This window comes from Dermacentor silvarum, chromosome 3, assembly GCF_013339745.2.
Source record: "Dermacentor silvarum isolate Dsil-2018 chromosome 3, BIME_Dsil_1.4, whole genome shotgun sequence".
Classification (NCBI taxonomy): domain Eukaryota; kingdom Metazoa; phylum Arthropoda; class Arachnida; order Ixodida; family Ixodidae; genus Dermacentor; species Dermacentor silvarum.
Genome location: NC_051156.1, coordinates 85719781 through 85737037, shown reverse-complemented (window position 1 = coordinate 85737037; position 17257 = coordinate 85719781). Strand labels below are relative to the sequence as shown.

The window sequence follows — 17257 nt, the reverse complement described above, 5'->3', positions numbered from 1 at the left end:
TGCACGCCGCCTGTAACCCGCGAAAAGCTTCACACAAAAAATAGTATTGGTCGATCATGAGACCAATAATAAAGCTAATGTACATGTGGTCATTACTCATCTCTACAAGCCCATTCCTTTAACATCAACGGCCTATATATAGTTAGAACGCATCGGTTTCGAGCTGCCACCCAAGTTATGACGTAGAGACGGAGCCAACACGGGTTAGCTGCGATGCCTACGCTAATTGCAGAAAAAAGACATATCGCCGCATATACAGGAGCAATGTGAAAACGAATACCACCAGAAAAAGACATCAACCGAAAAGGCACCGCAATGGGCAGGAATTAGCTTCTACAACTTCGACAACTTGCGCGGAACGCGATGAAGATACCCTGCAAGCATGATCGAGAGCGCAGCGTGCTGTTCACGGCCGAGAAGAAGCATTCACGGGACACAAACAAAAGGGAGCTTCAACTGGTTCGCCGCCGCTCGTATGGCACCGCCTCGCAAGGCGGAACGGTGCGTTAGAATCCTAGTAAGATAATCCTAGAAGTAATGCAATCAGCGATCCACGCACCGCACCGACATCGGGAATCGCTCCGACAAGTACGCGAGTCCAAAAGCACGCCAGCCGGGGCGGCGCACGCTAGCGTTTGACGCAAGCCACTTGGCTGAGCGAGGCAAAAGCAGTAAACGTCCTCAAGCGCCCGCGTTGCAATCCGTCAAGTGCCCACAAAGATGGCGGCGAGCGCTCATCGCCTCTTTTTGTCGTCTGCTAGCCAGAGAACTTCCAGAGATCTGCCAGACTAAATCGTCCTGGCTGGTTCTGGCAGCCCGCGGATAGCCAGAAGTGGAAAATCGAAGAGGCCCACTGCTGATATGGCGGCGGCCACCTCCATATAGGTAAGCTATCCGAGCACTGACAGCAGCGCCTGAACATACCGTCATAGCGCCGTATGAATATACAGGTGGCTATGATATACGATGCAGCATGTAGCGATTGTATGGTGCAAGCACAATAGAAGCGAAACAATAAAGATTCTCCGTGGCACCTCCTATCACTTATCGCGACAGAGTCTTAGAGAAGGGAAAATGTCCTCCCACACTGCGCCATACTTCCCAAGATATTATGACGCTTAAAGGAGCTAATTACTGCGTCATACAGTTATGAAGAAATAGCAGAAACAAAATGTCATTTAAAATGATATCACAATAAACGAGAGAAAAATAGGGAAAGAAACAAAGTTGCAAGACAGCGCAATTCAATTGGGAAATTACCATCTTACTAGAATTCGGGCTTGCCATAAGACCGGACGTGTAGCTGTCCTGCAAGACTGCTGCCGGTAAAACATGCATTCCCCCTTCTTTATATCTCCCTTATTCCTAATTAACACTACTTGAACTCCCTTTTTACCTCTTTCCTCGTGCAGGGTAGCAGGCTTGGGCGCATTTTCTTAGGCCGGCCTTATCTGTCTCTCTCGGAAACACAATGTTCCTTTGTCTTTCCATCGCAACAAAATCGTTGGAATATGTAGCTGGGACAGAGAATAGAGGCACCGAACTACATACGTGTACATTCAAGCAATGAACACACCGATTCCTAGGATGCTTCGCCAAAAAGAGGAGAATCGTGATCAAAGGAACGATTAAAAAATAACCAGCTGTTTTAGGTTTATCGCAGAGAGCAGGTTGTCACGCCGCCGAATCAGTGCGGATAAAGAAAACCTAGACGCTGTGATCGCGCATCTAAATTTTCACCGAACAAGTTAGTTTCAATCAGTGTTGCGCGAAATGGGCGCCAGCATTCCATACCCATTCTATTCCGGGGAATTATAACTTGCCGCAATTCCATTCCTTTCAATTCCTCGCAATGAAAAAACTCAGCCCATTCCCACTCCGGGAAAGGCCAGGCAGTTCAATTCCATTCCTGTAATTACTCAACGTAGGAAAGACATCTTGATAGTTTTATCGAGTTACCGATGAACGAACCATAAAGCTGATGTCATCAGGCGCGTTAAGAACTCCAAAAATACCCAAAACATCTTACCAAGGTCGAGGGAAAGTAGCTTGGTGACATACCTGGTACAGTACAACCACGCTACTAATTCCCATAGGGGCCGTTCTCCCGCTATCTATTGTATTTGCATGGTCAGCATGTTTTAACTGCTTTTGATGTTTAATATTGTTTACGCTTAAATGTGTTAATTCTAAAATGACGACATAGCGTATTTTTATGCTGAGAAAAGTAGTGTTCATGTAGACCTTATATTATGGCGTCGTCAAGAGCAGCCTTTCGATGAACAGGCACCGAGCTGCACCCAGTGGTGAAGGCTGACGTTATATTCGGTTGTCTTGCCAGCCCTTTCTCTTGTTGCGTGTACTCACGTTCGTGCTTTATTTTTAGGTGCCGAATCCAATTCGATGAAAATAAGACTACAGCATGTATAGTTTCGGAGCAAAGGTTGCAGCGTGCAGCTTATTTGTTTTCTTCACGGGTAATTTCAAAAGATTGCTTCCAATGTGCCATGTTGGCGGACTTACTGCGTGCGTGAGCCGCTGGGCGCAGGAGCTAGTGTGGCAGTACGTTATGGAAGCGTTTTTTATTTGCCATAGAAGGCTGGAAAGGACGGTGGGGGTGGTATCAAAGCAAAGCTAAGCACAGATCAGTGTTGTACACGTTCCTCTAAAACAAGAACAAGTTCCTTCCCAATCTTGTAACGAGTTCCCGTTACAAGTTACTTTAATGCGAAAGGAACGCGTTCCATTTACACGTCTAACATTGGAACGTGTCGTTGCATTAACGCTACATTTGATTTTTTAAATTAAAATATGGTGTCGGATAATCCGGCGGCAAAATAAAGTCAGCAATTTAAAGCTCACATCGAACTACGTATATTATACGAACTTGAACATCGCCAGCGGCAGATTATGTGGAGATAAAAATTATCCAAAGAAACGCTCCTAGCCGAATTTTTTTCACGCAGCACAGGGCATACTCCATGCCACGGTGTAAGATATATTGTATATATCTTGCACCGTGCTTCAGAACGTGGTGTAAGATATATACTCTTTAGGTGGGGAAACTTCTCGGCTTGCTTGCTAGACGCGACCGACCAGATAAAGTAGCAAGGGCGCGCGTCTATCGCGCTGGTGACGGCAGCGGATACCTATCGGCGGAACGACGCAACTTCAGTTAGAACGCAGGCGAGTAGGGTGCCTCGATGGCATCGAGGCACCCTACGGGCGAGAGCTTACGCGGACAAGGAACGCGCGCATGCCCTCTCCCCCACGTTCTCCCCTCTCACCGGTGACCTATTTTCGCGCGTCACTCAATTATTTCGGATTTCCCGCGAAGCGCCGGTTGCTATACGAACGGGAGATTAAACCAATAAAAAGTTTTCTGTGTTGAAGTTGCGTCGTCCGCCGACAGGTATCCGCTGCCGTCACCGGGCCGATCAGCGCTTGCCTTTGCTACTTTATCTGGTCAATCGCGTCTCGCGAGTGTCCTCACCTAAAGAGTATATATCTTGCACCGTGCTCCAGACATGTATAACTACAATTTTGGTACCCATCTATGACAAGTGCAACACATATGGCACTTTCCACTTCAATCTTCAAATGCGCAGTCAGGATACTGTGCTTCAGATCTGCAAATAGAAAGTTACTCACATGCACAAATATCCTCCTGAGACCCGGACACAACAACGGGTCATAATCTCTCTTCAAGGTGGTTTTTATTACCTACTGTTACGTCATGAACTTGAAAACAATTTTTTTTATTTGAATACCGTGGGTAGATGCCAAACGCTCCGTCTCCTTGTACGTGAAAAAAATGACTATTTCCATCATCTCCTCATGTTCGCTATGGTAAAAACTGCAATTGTTTAAACGCTGAGATGAAGATGGAAGCCATATTTCTGCCGCATCCGGTATTTTCACGCAATCTCGGTGACTTCGAAACACGCCTCGAAGTCTTTCGGCCGTTTGGGACAACACAGAGTTCTAGCCCAATTTATTGTCAAATTTCTCGAAAGCGGATGGCAAGAATATGAGTAAACCACGTCTTTACAGATGCACATGCACTGTACCCAGAGTGAATATTTTGCGTAACCACTTGCGAGTGAATTTCGAAAAAAAAAAAAGTTGAAGGCAATGCGCAATGTATTGTACAAGGGGTCTCAGGGGGATATAATTAAATTTCTTGCACAAGAAACCACATCGAAAGGAACAATACGTAGGCGTTGAATGAATCCGGATTCAATATTGCAGTATGAAGAAGAAATGTAGGAAAAAGAAATGTCCAGAATAGATATTCGCTATTTTGTAAAGACCCTTGCTTGACCTCGGTAAGAGTTACATATCGATGTTAGTGTCCAACATGCCGGCATGGCGGAAAGAAACTACAGGAGGGAGCGTCACGTCACAATCTTGAAGCCTAGTCATTAGAACATATAATGGAGAACTCGCGAAAGAAAATCCACCATCGTCAGGGTAGCTCGTTGCGCCTTACGCGGCCGCCCATCCGCCCTGCATGATGTGCTGCATACGTGCGTGCATCGGTACGTCTGTTCAGTGCCGTGGAACGTTTACAGAAGGAACGCCGTTCCCTCTGCCGTTCCTTCGTAAAAATAATGAGTTACCGTTACAGTTCCACTGACCTTTAAGGGAACGGTGTCGTTCCTCCGTTCCTCCCAAAAAGAACTAGTTCCAGGCTTGCTGAACCAATGCTTTCAAAAGTATATTCTCTCTCTCTCTCTGTATGGAGAGAGAGGGCGCACAGTTCATGCATCGTGTACGACTGTGTGCAGCGCTGACCTGCAGACATTTGTCGACAGAGTCTCGGGCAAAGGCGTCTTTTGTCTAGACAGGGGGGACAGTATTGCAAAAGGATTGGGGTGGAGGGGAGGAGTACGAGTTGAGACGGCGCGCAAGCTGGTATGCGAAAGCTTGAAGTTCACGCAAGCATCGCGCCAGCGTCAACTACGCATCAAAACTTAGAGAAGCGCTTTTTCGAATACGCGTCCGAGTCGCCGACGGCGACAGAAGCAAAACAAACACCGCATATCCACGGGGTGAATGATGATGAGTGGGCGAAGCTTCGGAGGGAATCATCGGTAAACCGTGAATCTTCCGTGTAATTCGCCCAGTATCGCCGCACTAAATCGAACGATTGACTTCCACCAATGACACGCGCCGTATGTGACGTCATTCCTATTTTATAACAGCGCCCTTCATTATAATTGCACCATCTCCCGCTTAAGGGGACGCTCTCACAAACGCGTTAGAAACGTGCAGTACTCTCTAGTAAGGGGGAGAGGCCACACCGTCTTACGCAGCCGTTTACACATGCCGGAACGTGCACCGCGTTTGCCTGACGCCATCACATGACATGCTGGGAGAGTATAACGCCCGTATTCATAAACGCTCCTCGACTTGAACTTGACTTGCCACCGCCTTGGGCAGCGCGTTTCGTAAACGCTCCTCGACTTGAACTTGACTTTCCACCGCCTTAAACGCGTTTCGAACGCGCTTCCCAAGGCGGTGGCAAGTCAAGTTCAAGTCAAGGAGCGTTTATGAATACGGGGGTAAGGCGGAGAGGCCACAGCGTCTTACACCAGCTTCTTACACGGGCCGTATCGCGCTAGCACAAACGCGTTAGAAACGCGCAGTCTTTCGTTAATGTTGGGTATTTATTGTCATCGTGGTGCGATTGTGCATGTGCGCTTCGTGGCGCGGTGGTTAGCGCCGCGCGTTCGGAAGCGAGGAGTCCCTGGTTCGATTCCGCGCTACGGACAGAACTTTCGGAATATTTAGGGGCGAAGCTCCTTATAGCGGCACCCGTTCGTCCCCGTCGTCGTAGTCGTAGTAGTAGTGTGTAACCAGTCTGAGAAAAATGAGAAAAAAAATACCGAAGTTGTGTCCGTAGCGCGGAATCGAACCAGGGACCCCTCGCTTCCGAGCGCGCGGCGTTAGCCCACTACGCCACGAAGCGGACATGGACACACGCACCACGATGGCAATAAATACCCAACATTAACGAAAGGCCGCGTTTCTAGCGCGTTTCTAACGCGTTTGTGCTAGCGCGTTACGGCCCGTGTAAGAAGCTGGTGTAAGACGCTGTGGCCTCTCCGCCTTACCTTCAACGCATTTCGAACGCGCTGCCCAAAGCGGTGGCAGGTCAAGTTCAAGTCGAGGAGCGTTTATGAATACGGGGGGTATACTCTCTCAGCAGTCATGTGATGGCGTCGGCAAACGCGGTGCACGTTCCGGCATGTGTAAATGGCTGCGTAAGACGCCGTGGCCGCTCCCCCTTACTAGAGAGTACTGCACGTTTCTAACGCGTTTGTGCTAGCGTCCCCTTAAGCGGGAGATCCGATGATTCCCTCCGGAGCTTCGCCCACTCATCATCATTCACCCCGTGGATATGCTGTGATTTTTTTTTTATAAAAGTAGACGTGGCTACCTACTACGACGACTACTACTACAGAGGAGGGACAGACCCACACCCTAAGGAGCTTCGCCCCTAAAAAAGCTGGCAGATCCCACGCCCTGTGGGAATCCATGTTATGCGAAGCAGTGTGTGGGGAGCCTACTAAGTTAACGAAACGACCATAAGGGGCACCAAGACGTAGGCGGCTCTTTCATGACCAACATGACACGCATGTCATGACATTCATGTCATGAGTCCTCTGGGGTCCCTTTAGCTACACGTAAGAGACCTTAAGGCGAAAGCCTTAGTCATGCTCATGACTATGACTTCGACCATCAATCTTTAGCCTTTTCCTTCACTTAGTACCACATCCGAACCCATTCCAGTGGTTTTTAAGTGTTAATCTTTTTTCTGAGTCGTTGTCATTTTTGCTGAGTCATGCTCATGATTATGACTTCTACCAGCATCCTTTAGTGTTTTCTTCACTTAGTACCCACGTCCGAACCCATTTCAGTGGTTTTTCAGTGTTTATCTTTTTCGCTGGGTTATTATCACGACCTACATGACACGCAAGTCATATTTAAGTTATGACCTATCACATATCTTCCTCATACACTCCTGTCATACTATATACTATGCCAATTTTGGTACCTACCAAGTTAACGAAATGACCACGAGAGCACCAAGACGTAGGCGGCTGTTTCATGACCTACATGACACTCATGTCATGATATTCATGTCATGACAAAGCATTTCTGTTCGTCATATACTCTTGTTATTGTATGCCAATTTTGGTACATATCAAGTTAACAAAACGACCATGAGAGCTCAACGACGTAGGCGGCTACATAGATAGATAGATAGATAGATAGATAGATAGATAGATAGATAGATAGATAGATAGATAGATAGATAGATAGATAGATAGATAGATAGATAGATAGATACTTCAAAGTAGCAAATGTTCGCCAAGAAATGCTTCGCATTTAAAAAGAAGTGAAGGGGGGAAGAGTGAAGTTCAGGTGGTGAGACTAAAACCCCTCAATGTAAAAAGTAGCGTCACGCTTTGAAGAATGCCGCCTCCCTCTCGCACGCACTGTCCGAGGCCGTCGCCACGTCGGTATTGGCCTAATGGCATCACGTGGGCCGTCGCGCCAATGGGCGCTAGCTGCGTTTGTTTACGATTGCCCTGCATCGCCATTTTCGCCTGATAAGCGTCTACCAACTGACGAGGAGCTCATCGTTGGCGACATTGCTCTTCCGTGTTGCTTTGGTTTGCGAACGCCTGGAACTATGTTTTGCGGCAAGTGCGACGTCGCTTTACGGCAATTTCCATCACCATGACCTGCTGCGCCTTCGGATGCCAAATTAGCTTCAGCAAAGGCAAGAAGCTTAATCGTTCTGTACACTAACAGGCTTGAATTCGCGGGCACGCGAAACTGCGTGTGAAAACGTGAGTACGAAACTTTTACGATTCAGCTCAATCCTTTTGACATTAGAGGCTAAAGCATGAAAACTTATCTTCGGAAAGCAGCTCTGCCTTTTGTGGTTACTTACTAGCTTTCTTTAGAGCGAATAGTTTTGTTTGCCTCTTTTGTTCTTGTTCGTCGTTGGCGGCCACCCGGTGGACTTGCGATAGGAAGGCACCGATGAAAAGCCTGCGTGCTCTCCCGAAACCGAGCTACTGGGTGCGTTCGTCGCCGAACTACAGCATCATAGGTCTTTGAAAAGTACATACGTGCTATTTCGCGTGATATTTATAGTGTGTGAACGTTACGATGGGGGGGGGGGGTGGAGCACTCTCAAAGAAAACATGCGGTCACCCGCTCGTTCACTGAATGGTTTAATCGCCGTTAATTTAGTCAATTGCTCGTTTGTTTAGTCGTTCGCTTGCTTGTTCGTTCAACTATTAGTTCGTACGGCCACTATGTCTCTGAGACGCACTTGCTGTAGGACACTAAGGCTGGTACGTCCGTGCACTCCGCCAGCCTTTGAGCGTCATAGCTTATACGCGCCGCGAATTCAAGTGGCACGGACGGAACGGATTATTTAGCTTACAGAGGGTTTGCTGGAGGCCAGGATGTTGGCATTCTATCGTAAACGTATTACTTACAACCATTCGCAACAAGATCTTGCGACACGCCCTTGACAAATGTAGTGCACGCGATACATTCGGAATCGTCATGGTACGGCGTTAGCGCTCCGTTCAGATATTTATAAATATACTTATCAAAACAGGAAAAAGAATCTGCCGTCACTCAATTTGTATATATTGTCACGTAGTAGTTGCGGTGAACAAAACAGTCGCAAAACTGTGAATGACGAAACGGACTTTTTTATTGGGCGAACCTGTGCCCACAAAAGCAAGTTGCACTAGAAGCACAACGATAGCGGCTAACAGAGTCGGCGATCGTCGAAATCTAATCAGTGGCGAAACGCGTCGGATTTTCTACATGAGTCATCGAAGGTTCCAGCTAGTTCCAGCATAGAGAAAGGAATTCGACAAGAGCGCACACTCCCATAGAGCCCAGCAGCCGAATTGATGGCAGTGCGCCAAGCGGTCGTCATCAATCACTTCCGTTTTCGGTTTTGGGCGCGCGCATTTTGAACGCTAGCTAGCACGCCAGCTGCGCTTGTTATTTTTTTTTTTTTTTTTGCTCGACCGCGCACGGTCTTCGTGCGGAATCGGTTCATTATTTGGTAAAAATGATTGCGAACGATCTTGTCAAGTCCCAACGAATCTGTGTCACGTGCAATTTCACAAAGAAGACGAGAAATGAGGAAACATTTATTTTGCTAGGTATAAAAGCTCGTTCCGCGCTTTTTGTGCGTTCATCCAACGTTGTGACGCCAGGTAATCAGTAGTTCCCGTATGAAGCTCCACCGGACAGCATCACCTGAAAAAAGTAAATTACAAACATGTTACATTTACAAGCATGTAACAGCATGTTACAAGCATGTGTCATTTGGTATTTAGATATAGGAATACTGCGTGTAGAGGCGAAACGTGCGAAAGCGGTGAATGGGCCGCATTACAAACAAAAACAATTCGCTTTACATACATGGCGCAGAAAATACCCGACTCATCCTAAACGATACCATAAAATATGAAAACAACCAATTTCCAAGCATTCCCCCATTTCCGGGCATTATTTCCTGCACTTTAGCAGCACAAATACACGGGCGACTTTGCGTTTTCAAAACTTGGCCTCGGGCGACGTGACGGTACGCTACATACACAGAGACGGACGCAACAGAGGCTCCCAGCCAGACCATGCTAGACGTTCGCAGAATGCCTTCTACTCGCACTCAAGACAAATGCGTTGGTACAAAGCCTGTTTTCAGTCCTTTAGAAGACGGAATTTTCGAATTACAAGTTTCTGATACGTTCCTCGGCGTTCTTTCGCGCGTTCTGCCGGCGCCAGCAACACAGTCCCGGGAATGTTATCACTCTTGGCAATCGCCCATCCCGTTTTCGACAGGCGTGAGTACCGAAATAAGGTATATATGTTGTTGCGGGGCCACAGAAAACGTCACAAACTGGTCCCTCTAGGATTCATTACACGCAAACTAACTTTGTCACCACGGCCGAGCTGCTTATCGCTAACTGCGTCACAGCGCGCGGCGCGGCCAGTGTGCCTCAAGGGAACCGAAATAAGTTACAATAATCGCCTATGAAGCGTCCGAAACATGGCCCAGCATGATTCATTAACTCAAATGAACTACGGCAGGACGGCCAAGTTGTTTTTCGCTAACTGCGTCTTAAGTCTCGGTTCCATGCCGTAAGCCTAATTGCGTCGTAGACTGTGAAACAAAATTTCTCACCTTGCCGTAGTCCAATAGTGCAGTGTTTGTTATAGTGTTATTAAGTTGTACTGGAGGGCGCAACAGATTGTCCCTAGTTTGTATATATTCCCGCCACTAATCAATTAAAGGAATCTTCGTTCGGGTACTGTCGTCGTGCTTGCTTCTGCTGGCTGCCGCTCCGCATGGACAGTCGGAGATACAACAGATGGCGACGAGGGTAAAGAGGAGTGGACTCGAATAAGTTGCAAGATGAGCCTCCTTCAGCCACCAGAATTGATGCCAGCGCCGGGAAAGCCAGCCATTCCGTGGATGCAATGGCGCAAGCTGTTTGAAAATTATCTGCTGGCCTCAGAGAACACAGCCCACCCTGCTGCTCGCCCCAAAGCGCTTTTGCTGCACTGTTTGGGCGTGGAAGGTCAACGCATTTTCTACGCATTACCGGAAGAACAGTCACCGGCTTCGACAGGAAAAGAGGAAGACACGGGCACGGCCCAGAAGAGGACGGGCGGGCAGGATGAATTTAACATCGCTTTGGCAAAGCTCGAAGATTACTTCGTCGCAACAACTAATGTCGTTGTTGAGCGGCAACGGTTCCGCCAGCGTGCTCAACTGCCGGGGGGATCGGTGGATTCGTTCGTCACAGGTCTTCGTGAACTTTCTGTTACATGTGACTTCAGTACGCAGTTGGAAGAATTCATTCGGGACCAGCTCGTGGAAAAGACTGGCCACCGCCAGCTACGGAAGCGACTACTGCTAGAAGGTTCCGTTCTGACTTTGCAACGTGCGCTCGACATTGCCAGAATCATGAAGGCAACGGAACAATATTCCCTGCATCTTACCCCACGTACAGATGTTCACGTAGTGGACCGCCTGACATCATAATCCATGCGACGGGAGCGCTCTGCGGTCTCTAGGTCGGTGCAAGACCAGCCACCAACCACCTCAAAAATTTGGCACTGCGGCTCCCCGAGGCACATGGCAAGTTCTTCAACGTACAGACCCAGAACAAGAACGTGCAACAAGTGTTGTAAGATGGGTCATTTCGATCGTATGTGCAGAAGCCTAGAAGAGCCCAGGCAATCACTAGCCATTCGAGAGGTCACTGACGAAGAGGATATTCAAGTCATGACAGTTCTTCACCTTGGCCGACGGCATACAACAGGAATACACCTAGACATGCAAGTACACGCTGTCACTATTTCACTTCTAGTGGATACTGGCTCTGCGGTCTCAATTTTGTCTGCAACTACATACAAGAATCTGAAGGCTTCGACTTCGTTGCGATCGTCTTCCGCCACCCTCTTCGATTTTTCACGCAATCGCATTGCCGTTCACGGATGTTTCGACGCTCCCGTTGTGTTCCGCGACCGCCAGGCAGACGTGCGCTTCCATGTCGTATACCTGAAGGGACGGACATCCTGGGGTTGGACGCCATCGTCGCCCTGCGTCTGCAAATCGATGGCAGTTTCCCTAACTGCATGACATCTTCGCAGGTGCCGCAGGGCATTCCAAATGATTTATGCACCAAATTTGCACACTTGTTCGACGGGAAGCTAGGTCTAGCTGGGAACTTCATTCACAATGTGCGAGTTCGTGAACGCGTAACCCCGGTTATTGCGAAATTGCGACGATTACCGTTGGCAGTAAGGGACCAAGTGTCCGATGAGTTGAAGCGTCTTGAACGCGTGGGTGTCATCGAAAAATTAATAATTCTGAATGGGTCTCGCCGCTTGTCGTTGTGCGGAAAAAGGACGGGTCCATACGCTTATGCGTTGACCTACGCGAGCCTAACAATGCGATTGTTGTCGATAAATTCCCGCTGCCGCACACAGAAGAGCTCCTCAATAAGCTGCATGGCGCAAAGTACTTTTAGAGATTGGATTTAGCTGCAGCGTACCACCAAGTTCCATTGAGCGCAGAAAGCAGAGATTTAACAGCGTTTATTACGGACCAAGGACTGTACCGATTTCAGCGTGTATGTTTCGGACTTGCTTCAGCACCGTCAGCTTTCCAAAAAATGAATAATTTTGCAATCTTGCAGAAACACTTTCTGCTACATTGATGACATTATCGTATTTGGCAGTTCGCTTGACGAACATAACGCACAACTCGGGCAAGTTTTGCAGTGCATCAGCGATAACGGGCTGAAGCTAAATCACAAGTGTATTTTCGGTGTGAGCGAACTTCCATTTCTTGGTCATATCGTGAGTGTTAAGGGCATGCAGCCACTGCAGAGCAACATTGATGCCATCCAGAATGCGCCTGCGCCGGCAGACAAGGCAACGTTACGCTCCTTTCTTGGAACGACTGGCTATTATGCTAAGTTCATTCCACGATACGCCGAGATGGTCGACCATCCTGCGAGTTGCTGCGGAAGGACTCTGAGTTCAAGTGGGATTCAAAGTGCCAAACTTGTTTTGACGAAGTGCGTCGTTTCTTGTCGGGTAGATGCTTGCAGCTGTTTGACCCTGCCCTGCAGACCATCGTTACAACTGATGCTTCCGCAATTGGCCTCGGAGCAGTACTGCAGCAGCGGCGTGGTCACGATTTGGTTTCTGTTGCCTTCGCTTCCAGGAGACTGACAGACGCGGAAAAGAAGTATTCGATTGGTGAGCTTGAAGCTTTGGCATGGGTATGGGCCTGCGAATATTGGCGTGTGTACTTATGGGGCCATTCGTTTACTTTGCGCACAGATCACCAGGCCCTGGCAACTCTGCTTACCACTAAGGGGGTGGGTCGCAGACCCTTCAGAATTGCAAGAGGGCATGCTAGGCTACTTGATTACAGCTACACTAGAATTTAAGAAGGGCACTGAAAGCGTTGTGGCGGATGCGCTGTCAATATGCCCCAATCTGCACGCGCGGGACACATGGAGCCGGAAGAGTCTGATGACGTAGTGTGCGTTGTTTCGTCGTGCATAACCCATGACGAATTCGTTGCTGAAACTTCACAGGATCGGCTGCTGCAGGACGTCATCCGGTGGACAACCTCGTCTTGTCCTCCAAGTAAGGATCTGCCTCTGATGTACATGCATTTCATCGCATCCGAGATGAGCTGTCTGTCGCTTCGTTGCGAGCTTCTTCGTTGCGAGCAGTTTGTCGTTCCCGCAGCGCTAACCGGACGTCTACTGGAAGCAGATCATGAGTCGCACCCAGGTATTTCACGGACCAAACAATGGTTAGCGTGAGAAGTACTGGTGGTCAGGAATGGACAGACAGGTGGAACACCTGATTCAGTCTTGCACTGTCTGTCAGTCCGTGTACAAATCGGCGCTACCGTAGTGCGCCTTTACAGCCGGTAGAGGACCCTTCAGCTCCTTGGAAGAAAACAGGCATTGATATAGTTGGCCTATTCGCGTATGAGCCCACAGATACCCGGTTTGTCATCACGCTAATTGACTACTTTAGCAAATGGGCAGAAGTCTGCTTTACAGCGAAAGTCACGTCTTCTAACGTTGTATCATTTTTGCGCAGTGTATTCAGCAGAGACGGCTACCATGGGCCTCAATTTACATCAGTCGAGCTTGAACAACTCCTGCAAGCCAGAGGGATAAAGCATACTTTTTCCGCTACGTACCATCCCCAAGCGAATGGACAGATCGAGCGATTTAACCGTGTGCCTAAAGATTACGTCCAGGTGTGCTTGCAGGAAAGGCGGCCCTTAAGGGATGCCATCACGGAGTACCTTGGAGTATACCGGTGCACCCCACACGCGACGACGGGTGAAAAACCTGCTTTGCTTCTGCATGGTCGTCACCCAAGAACTAAACGGGATTTAGTCGGAGCTCCAGGTGTTCAGTTCTTCCCGAGGCCAGACAGAGTTGCAAGCGCTGCGTCACAGAGTGGCCGAACATCAGCAGGCAAGCAAGCAGTACACGGATAGGCGACGAGTTGCCAAGCATGCAGCGCTTCATCCGGGCCAGCGGGTGCGTGTCAAGTTGCCAGGGAACATTCCCAAAGGTGCAGTAAGATATTCCCAGCCCTTGACTGTGGTTAGGCAACGGCACCAAGACACCTACGAACAGGTAAGATGGCCGCACGTGGAACAGGGAACGGTTAGTGCCGTACCCTGGGGAGCACGATATTAGGTTTCTTCCCCCTGCCACCACAAACTTTGAGTTCGACGACACACGCAACTCCCTTGAGCCACCTCAGACCACAACAAGACTGTCACGAGCAGAAAGCGCAGGTCAAGCATCACCAGCAAGAGACAAACCACCAGCAACCCCGCGACGATCAGCCCGAAAGAGAAGGCAACCTTCACAGTTCGCAGACTATGAAATGTGATTTGTCATTTTGAAGGTAGTTTAATGAGCCGACATTGTGGCTCATTTTCTTTAGGGAGGAGGATGTTATAGTGTTATTACGTTGTACTGGAGGGCGCCACGGGTGGCCCCTAGTTTGTATATATTCCCACCACTAATCGATTAAAGGAATCTTAGTTCGGCTACTGTCGTCGTGCTTGTTTGCGCTGGCTGCCGCTCCGCATGGACAGTCGGAGATACAACAGGGTTGTCTTGTCCCAGTGCAGAAGGAACGCAAGAATACGCCGGGAGCCCCAGAAACCAGGCTACATTTTAAAAAACAGAGAAACACGGGTCGCCGCGAGCGAGCGCTCAAACGCGCGCGCAGCCGCCCTCGCTCGCCTCGGGGGAGTGTCTGGCGGATGACGCATGACTGTGGCGCGTCATTGGCCTGTCGCTAGGTAAGGCAAGAAAAGTAAGTCGCTAAGTTTAAGTTCATTTGTACGCAAAACGTTTTAGTTTTCGCGGAAAAGAATTAAAAAAATAAATGTGTCTGTTAACTTAATTTCACTTTTTTTTCGATGCTCGCGGCAGCTAACGTTTCGCATCAATACTAAAGCGTGACGTATGGTGACGTGTTTCCTGTTGCAAGATTTTGCCGAGTGTCCCTTGTTGAATTTCTTTCTCTATGGGTTCCAGAGTAATCCCTGGTGACCTCGTGTCTTCCAGAAAGTACTAGACAGTTCGCGTCGCTCATACATTCAGATTACATAAGCGTCGGTGACAACAGAAAACGGATAGAAGCATCGTCAACGTTCGAGAAACTTCCGATACATGCAGGCGCGTCCTGCACCGAGCGATAATGTTTACCATTTGTTAGCCTAAGAAAAGCGGTCACCGGTGAAAGATAAAAAAGTGCACGTGTCAATATATATATCGCATAGAAATTCTATGCTATACACGAAGTTACTCGGAGACAGAACGCGTACGCTTAAAGCGCACGACGTTGTATGCGTGCATTCACTCTGCGAAAGGTCGTCTCTTAAGCTCAAGTGGTGTAGGCGGCGCCACGCTCGAGGAAGGAGCGCGAAAGAGAGGAGAAACGAGGAGGAGGGAAGGCGGAGGAGGAGAGTGTCCTACATTTAGGGGCGAAGCTCCTTAGGGCGTGGGTCTGTCCTTCCTCCGATGTAGTATGTAGCCACCTGTAGTTTTATGAGGTGTTCATTAGATGGCGTAAGTGGTAGCCACCTGTAGTTTTATGAAGTGTTCACTAGATGGCGTAAGTCCGGAGCTCTGGTTGGCATGGAGACCGCTATGTATGTATGTATGTATGTATGTATGTATGTATACGCATATATACATATATAAGTATATGTATAGTATAACCGGAAGCCGACTTCCGTTTCAACTTCCGCTCCGCTTCCGTTCCACTTTCGGTCCGCTTCCGTTCCCACTTTGAGTTCCGGATGCCAGCTTCCGGCTTCCGGAGACGGCTTCCGGCGTTTTTCTCTCTCGTCCGTAGCTAGGTGCGCTGCGGTGCACAAAGGCGGTCGTTCCCGACGCGCGTTCTCTTTCTCTCGTTCCCGACGCGCGCTCTCTTTCTTTCTCGTCCGTAGCTGGGGGCGCTGCGGTGCACAAGGGCGTTCGTTCCCGACGCGCGCTCTCTTTCGTTCTCGTCTGTAGCTAGGTGCGCTGCGGTGCACAAGGGCGTTCGTTCCCGACGCGCGTTCTCTTTCTCTAGTTCCCGACGCGCGCTCGCTTTCTTTCTCGTCCATAGCTAGGGGCGCTGCGGTGCACAAGGGCGTTCGTTCCCGACGCGCGCTCTCTTTCGTTCTGGTCTGTAGCTAGGTGCGCTGCGGTGCACAAGGGCGTTTCGTTCCCGACGCGCGCTCTCTTTCGTTCTCGTCTGTAGCTAGGTGCGCTGCGGTGCACAAGGGCGTTCGTTCCCGACGCGCGTTCTCTTCTCTCGTTCCGACGCGCGCTCGCTTTCTTTCTCGTCCATAGCTAGGGCGCACAAGGGCGTTCGTTCCCGACGCGCGCTCTCTTTCGTTCTGGTCTGTAGCTAGGTGCGCTGCGGTGCACAAGGGCGTTCGTTCCCGACGCGCGCTCTCTTTCGTTCTCGTCTGTAGCTAGGTGCGCTGCGGTGCACAAGGGCGTTCGTTCCCGACGCGCGTTCTCTTTCTCTCGTTCCCGACGCGCGCTCGCTTTCTTTCTCGTCCATAGCTAGGGGCGCTGCGGTGCACAAGGGCGTTCGTTCCCGACGCGCGTTCTCTTTCTCTCGTTCCGACGCGCGCTCGCTTTCTTTCTCGTCCATAGCTAGGGGCGCTGCGGTGCACAAGGGCGTTCGTTCCCGACGCGCGTTCTCTTTCTCTCGTTCCCGACGCGCGCTCTCTTTCTTTCTCGTCCATAGCTAGGGGCGCTGCGGTGCACAAGGGCGTTCGTTCCCGACGCGCGCTCTCTTTCGTTCTGGTCTGTAGCTAGGTGCGCTGCGGTGCACAAGGGCGTTCGTTCCCGACGCGCGCTCTCTTTCGTTCTCGTCTGTAGCTAGGTGCGCTGCGGTGCACAAGGGCGTTCGTTCCCGACGCGCGTTCTCTTTCTCTCGTTCCCGACGCGCGCTCTCTTTCTTTCTCGTCCATAGCTAGGGGCGCTGCGGTGCACAAGGGCGTTCGTTCCCGACGCGCGCTCTCTTTCTCTGTCCGTAGCTAGGTGTGCTGCATTGCACAAGGGCGTTCCTTCCCGACGCGCGCTTCTCTTATCTCTCGTCCGTAGCGTGGTTCGAATTCTTCCTCGTCCCC

The 17257-nt window shown here is 49.6% G+C and overlaps 2 protein-coding genes across 5 annotated transcripts in view; both read left to right on the top strand.

The window, feature by feature from the left end:
- LOC119445555 (uncharacterized) overlaps window positions 1-17257 on the top strand; it is a 535946-nt gene that overhangs the window by 293350 nt on the left and 225339 nt on the right. The gene's annotated exons all lie outside the window — the stretch shown is intronic.
- LOC125944285 (uncharacterized) lies at window positions 10382-11101 on the top strand. Its single transcript, XM_049664633.1, has one exon. It carries the CDS (start codon window positions 10469-10471, stop codon window positions 11099-11101), a length of 633 nt encoding a protein of 210 aa, XP_049520590.1. The 5' UTR covers window positions 10382-10468.

Excerpts from the sequence above, each read along its gene's own strand:
- LOC125944285 (XM_049664633.1), top strand. The coding sequence starts at position 10,469 with ATGAGCCTCCTTCAGCCACCAGAATTGATGCCAGCGCCGGGAAAGCCA.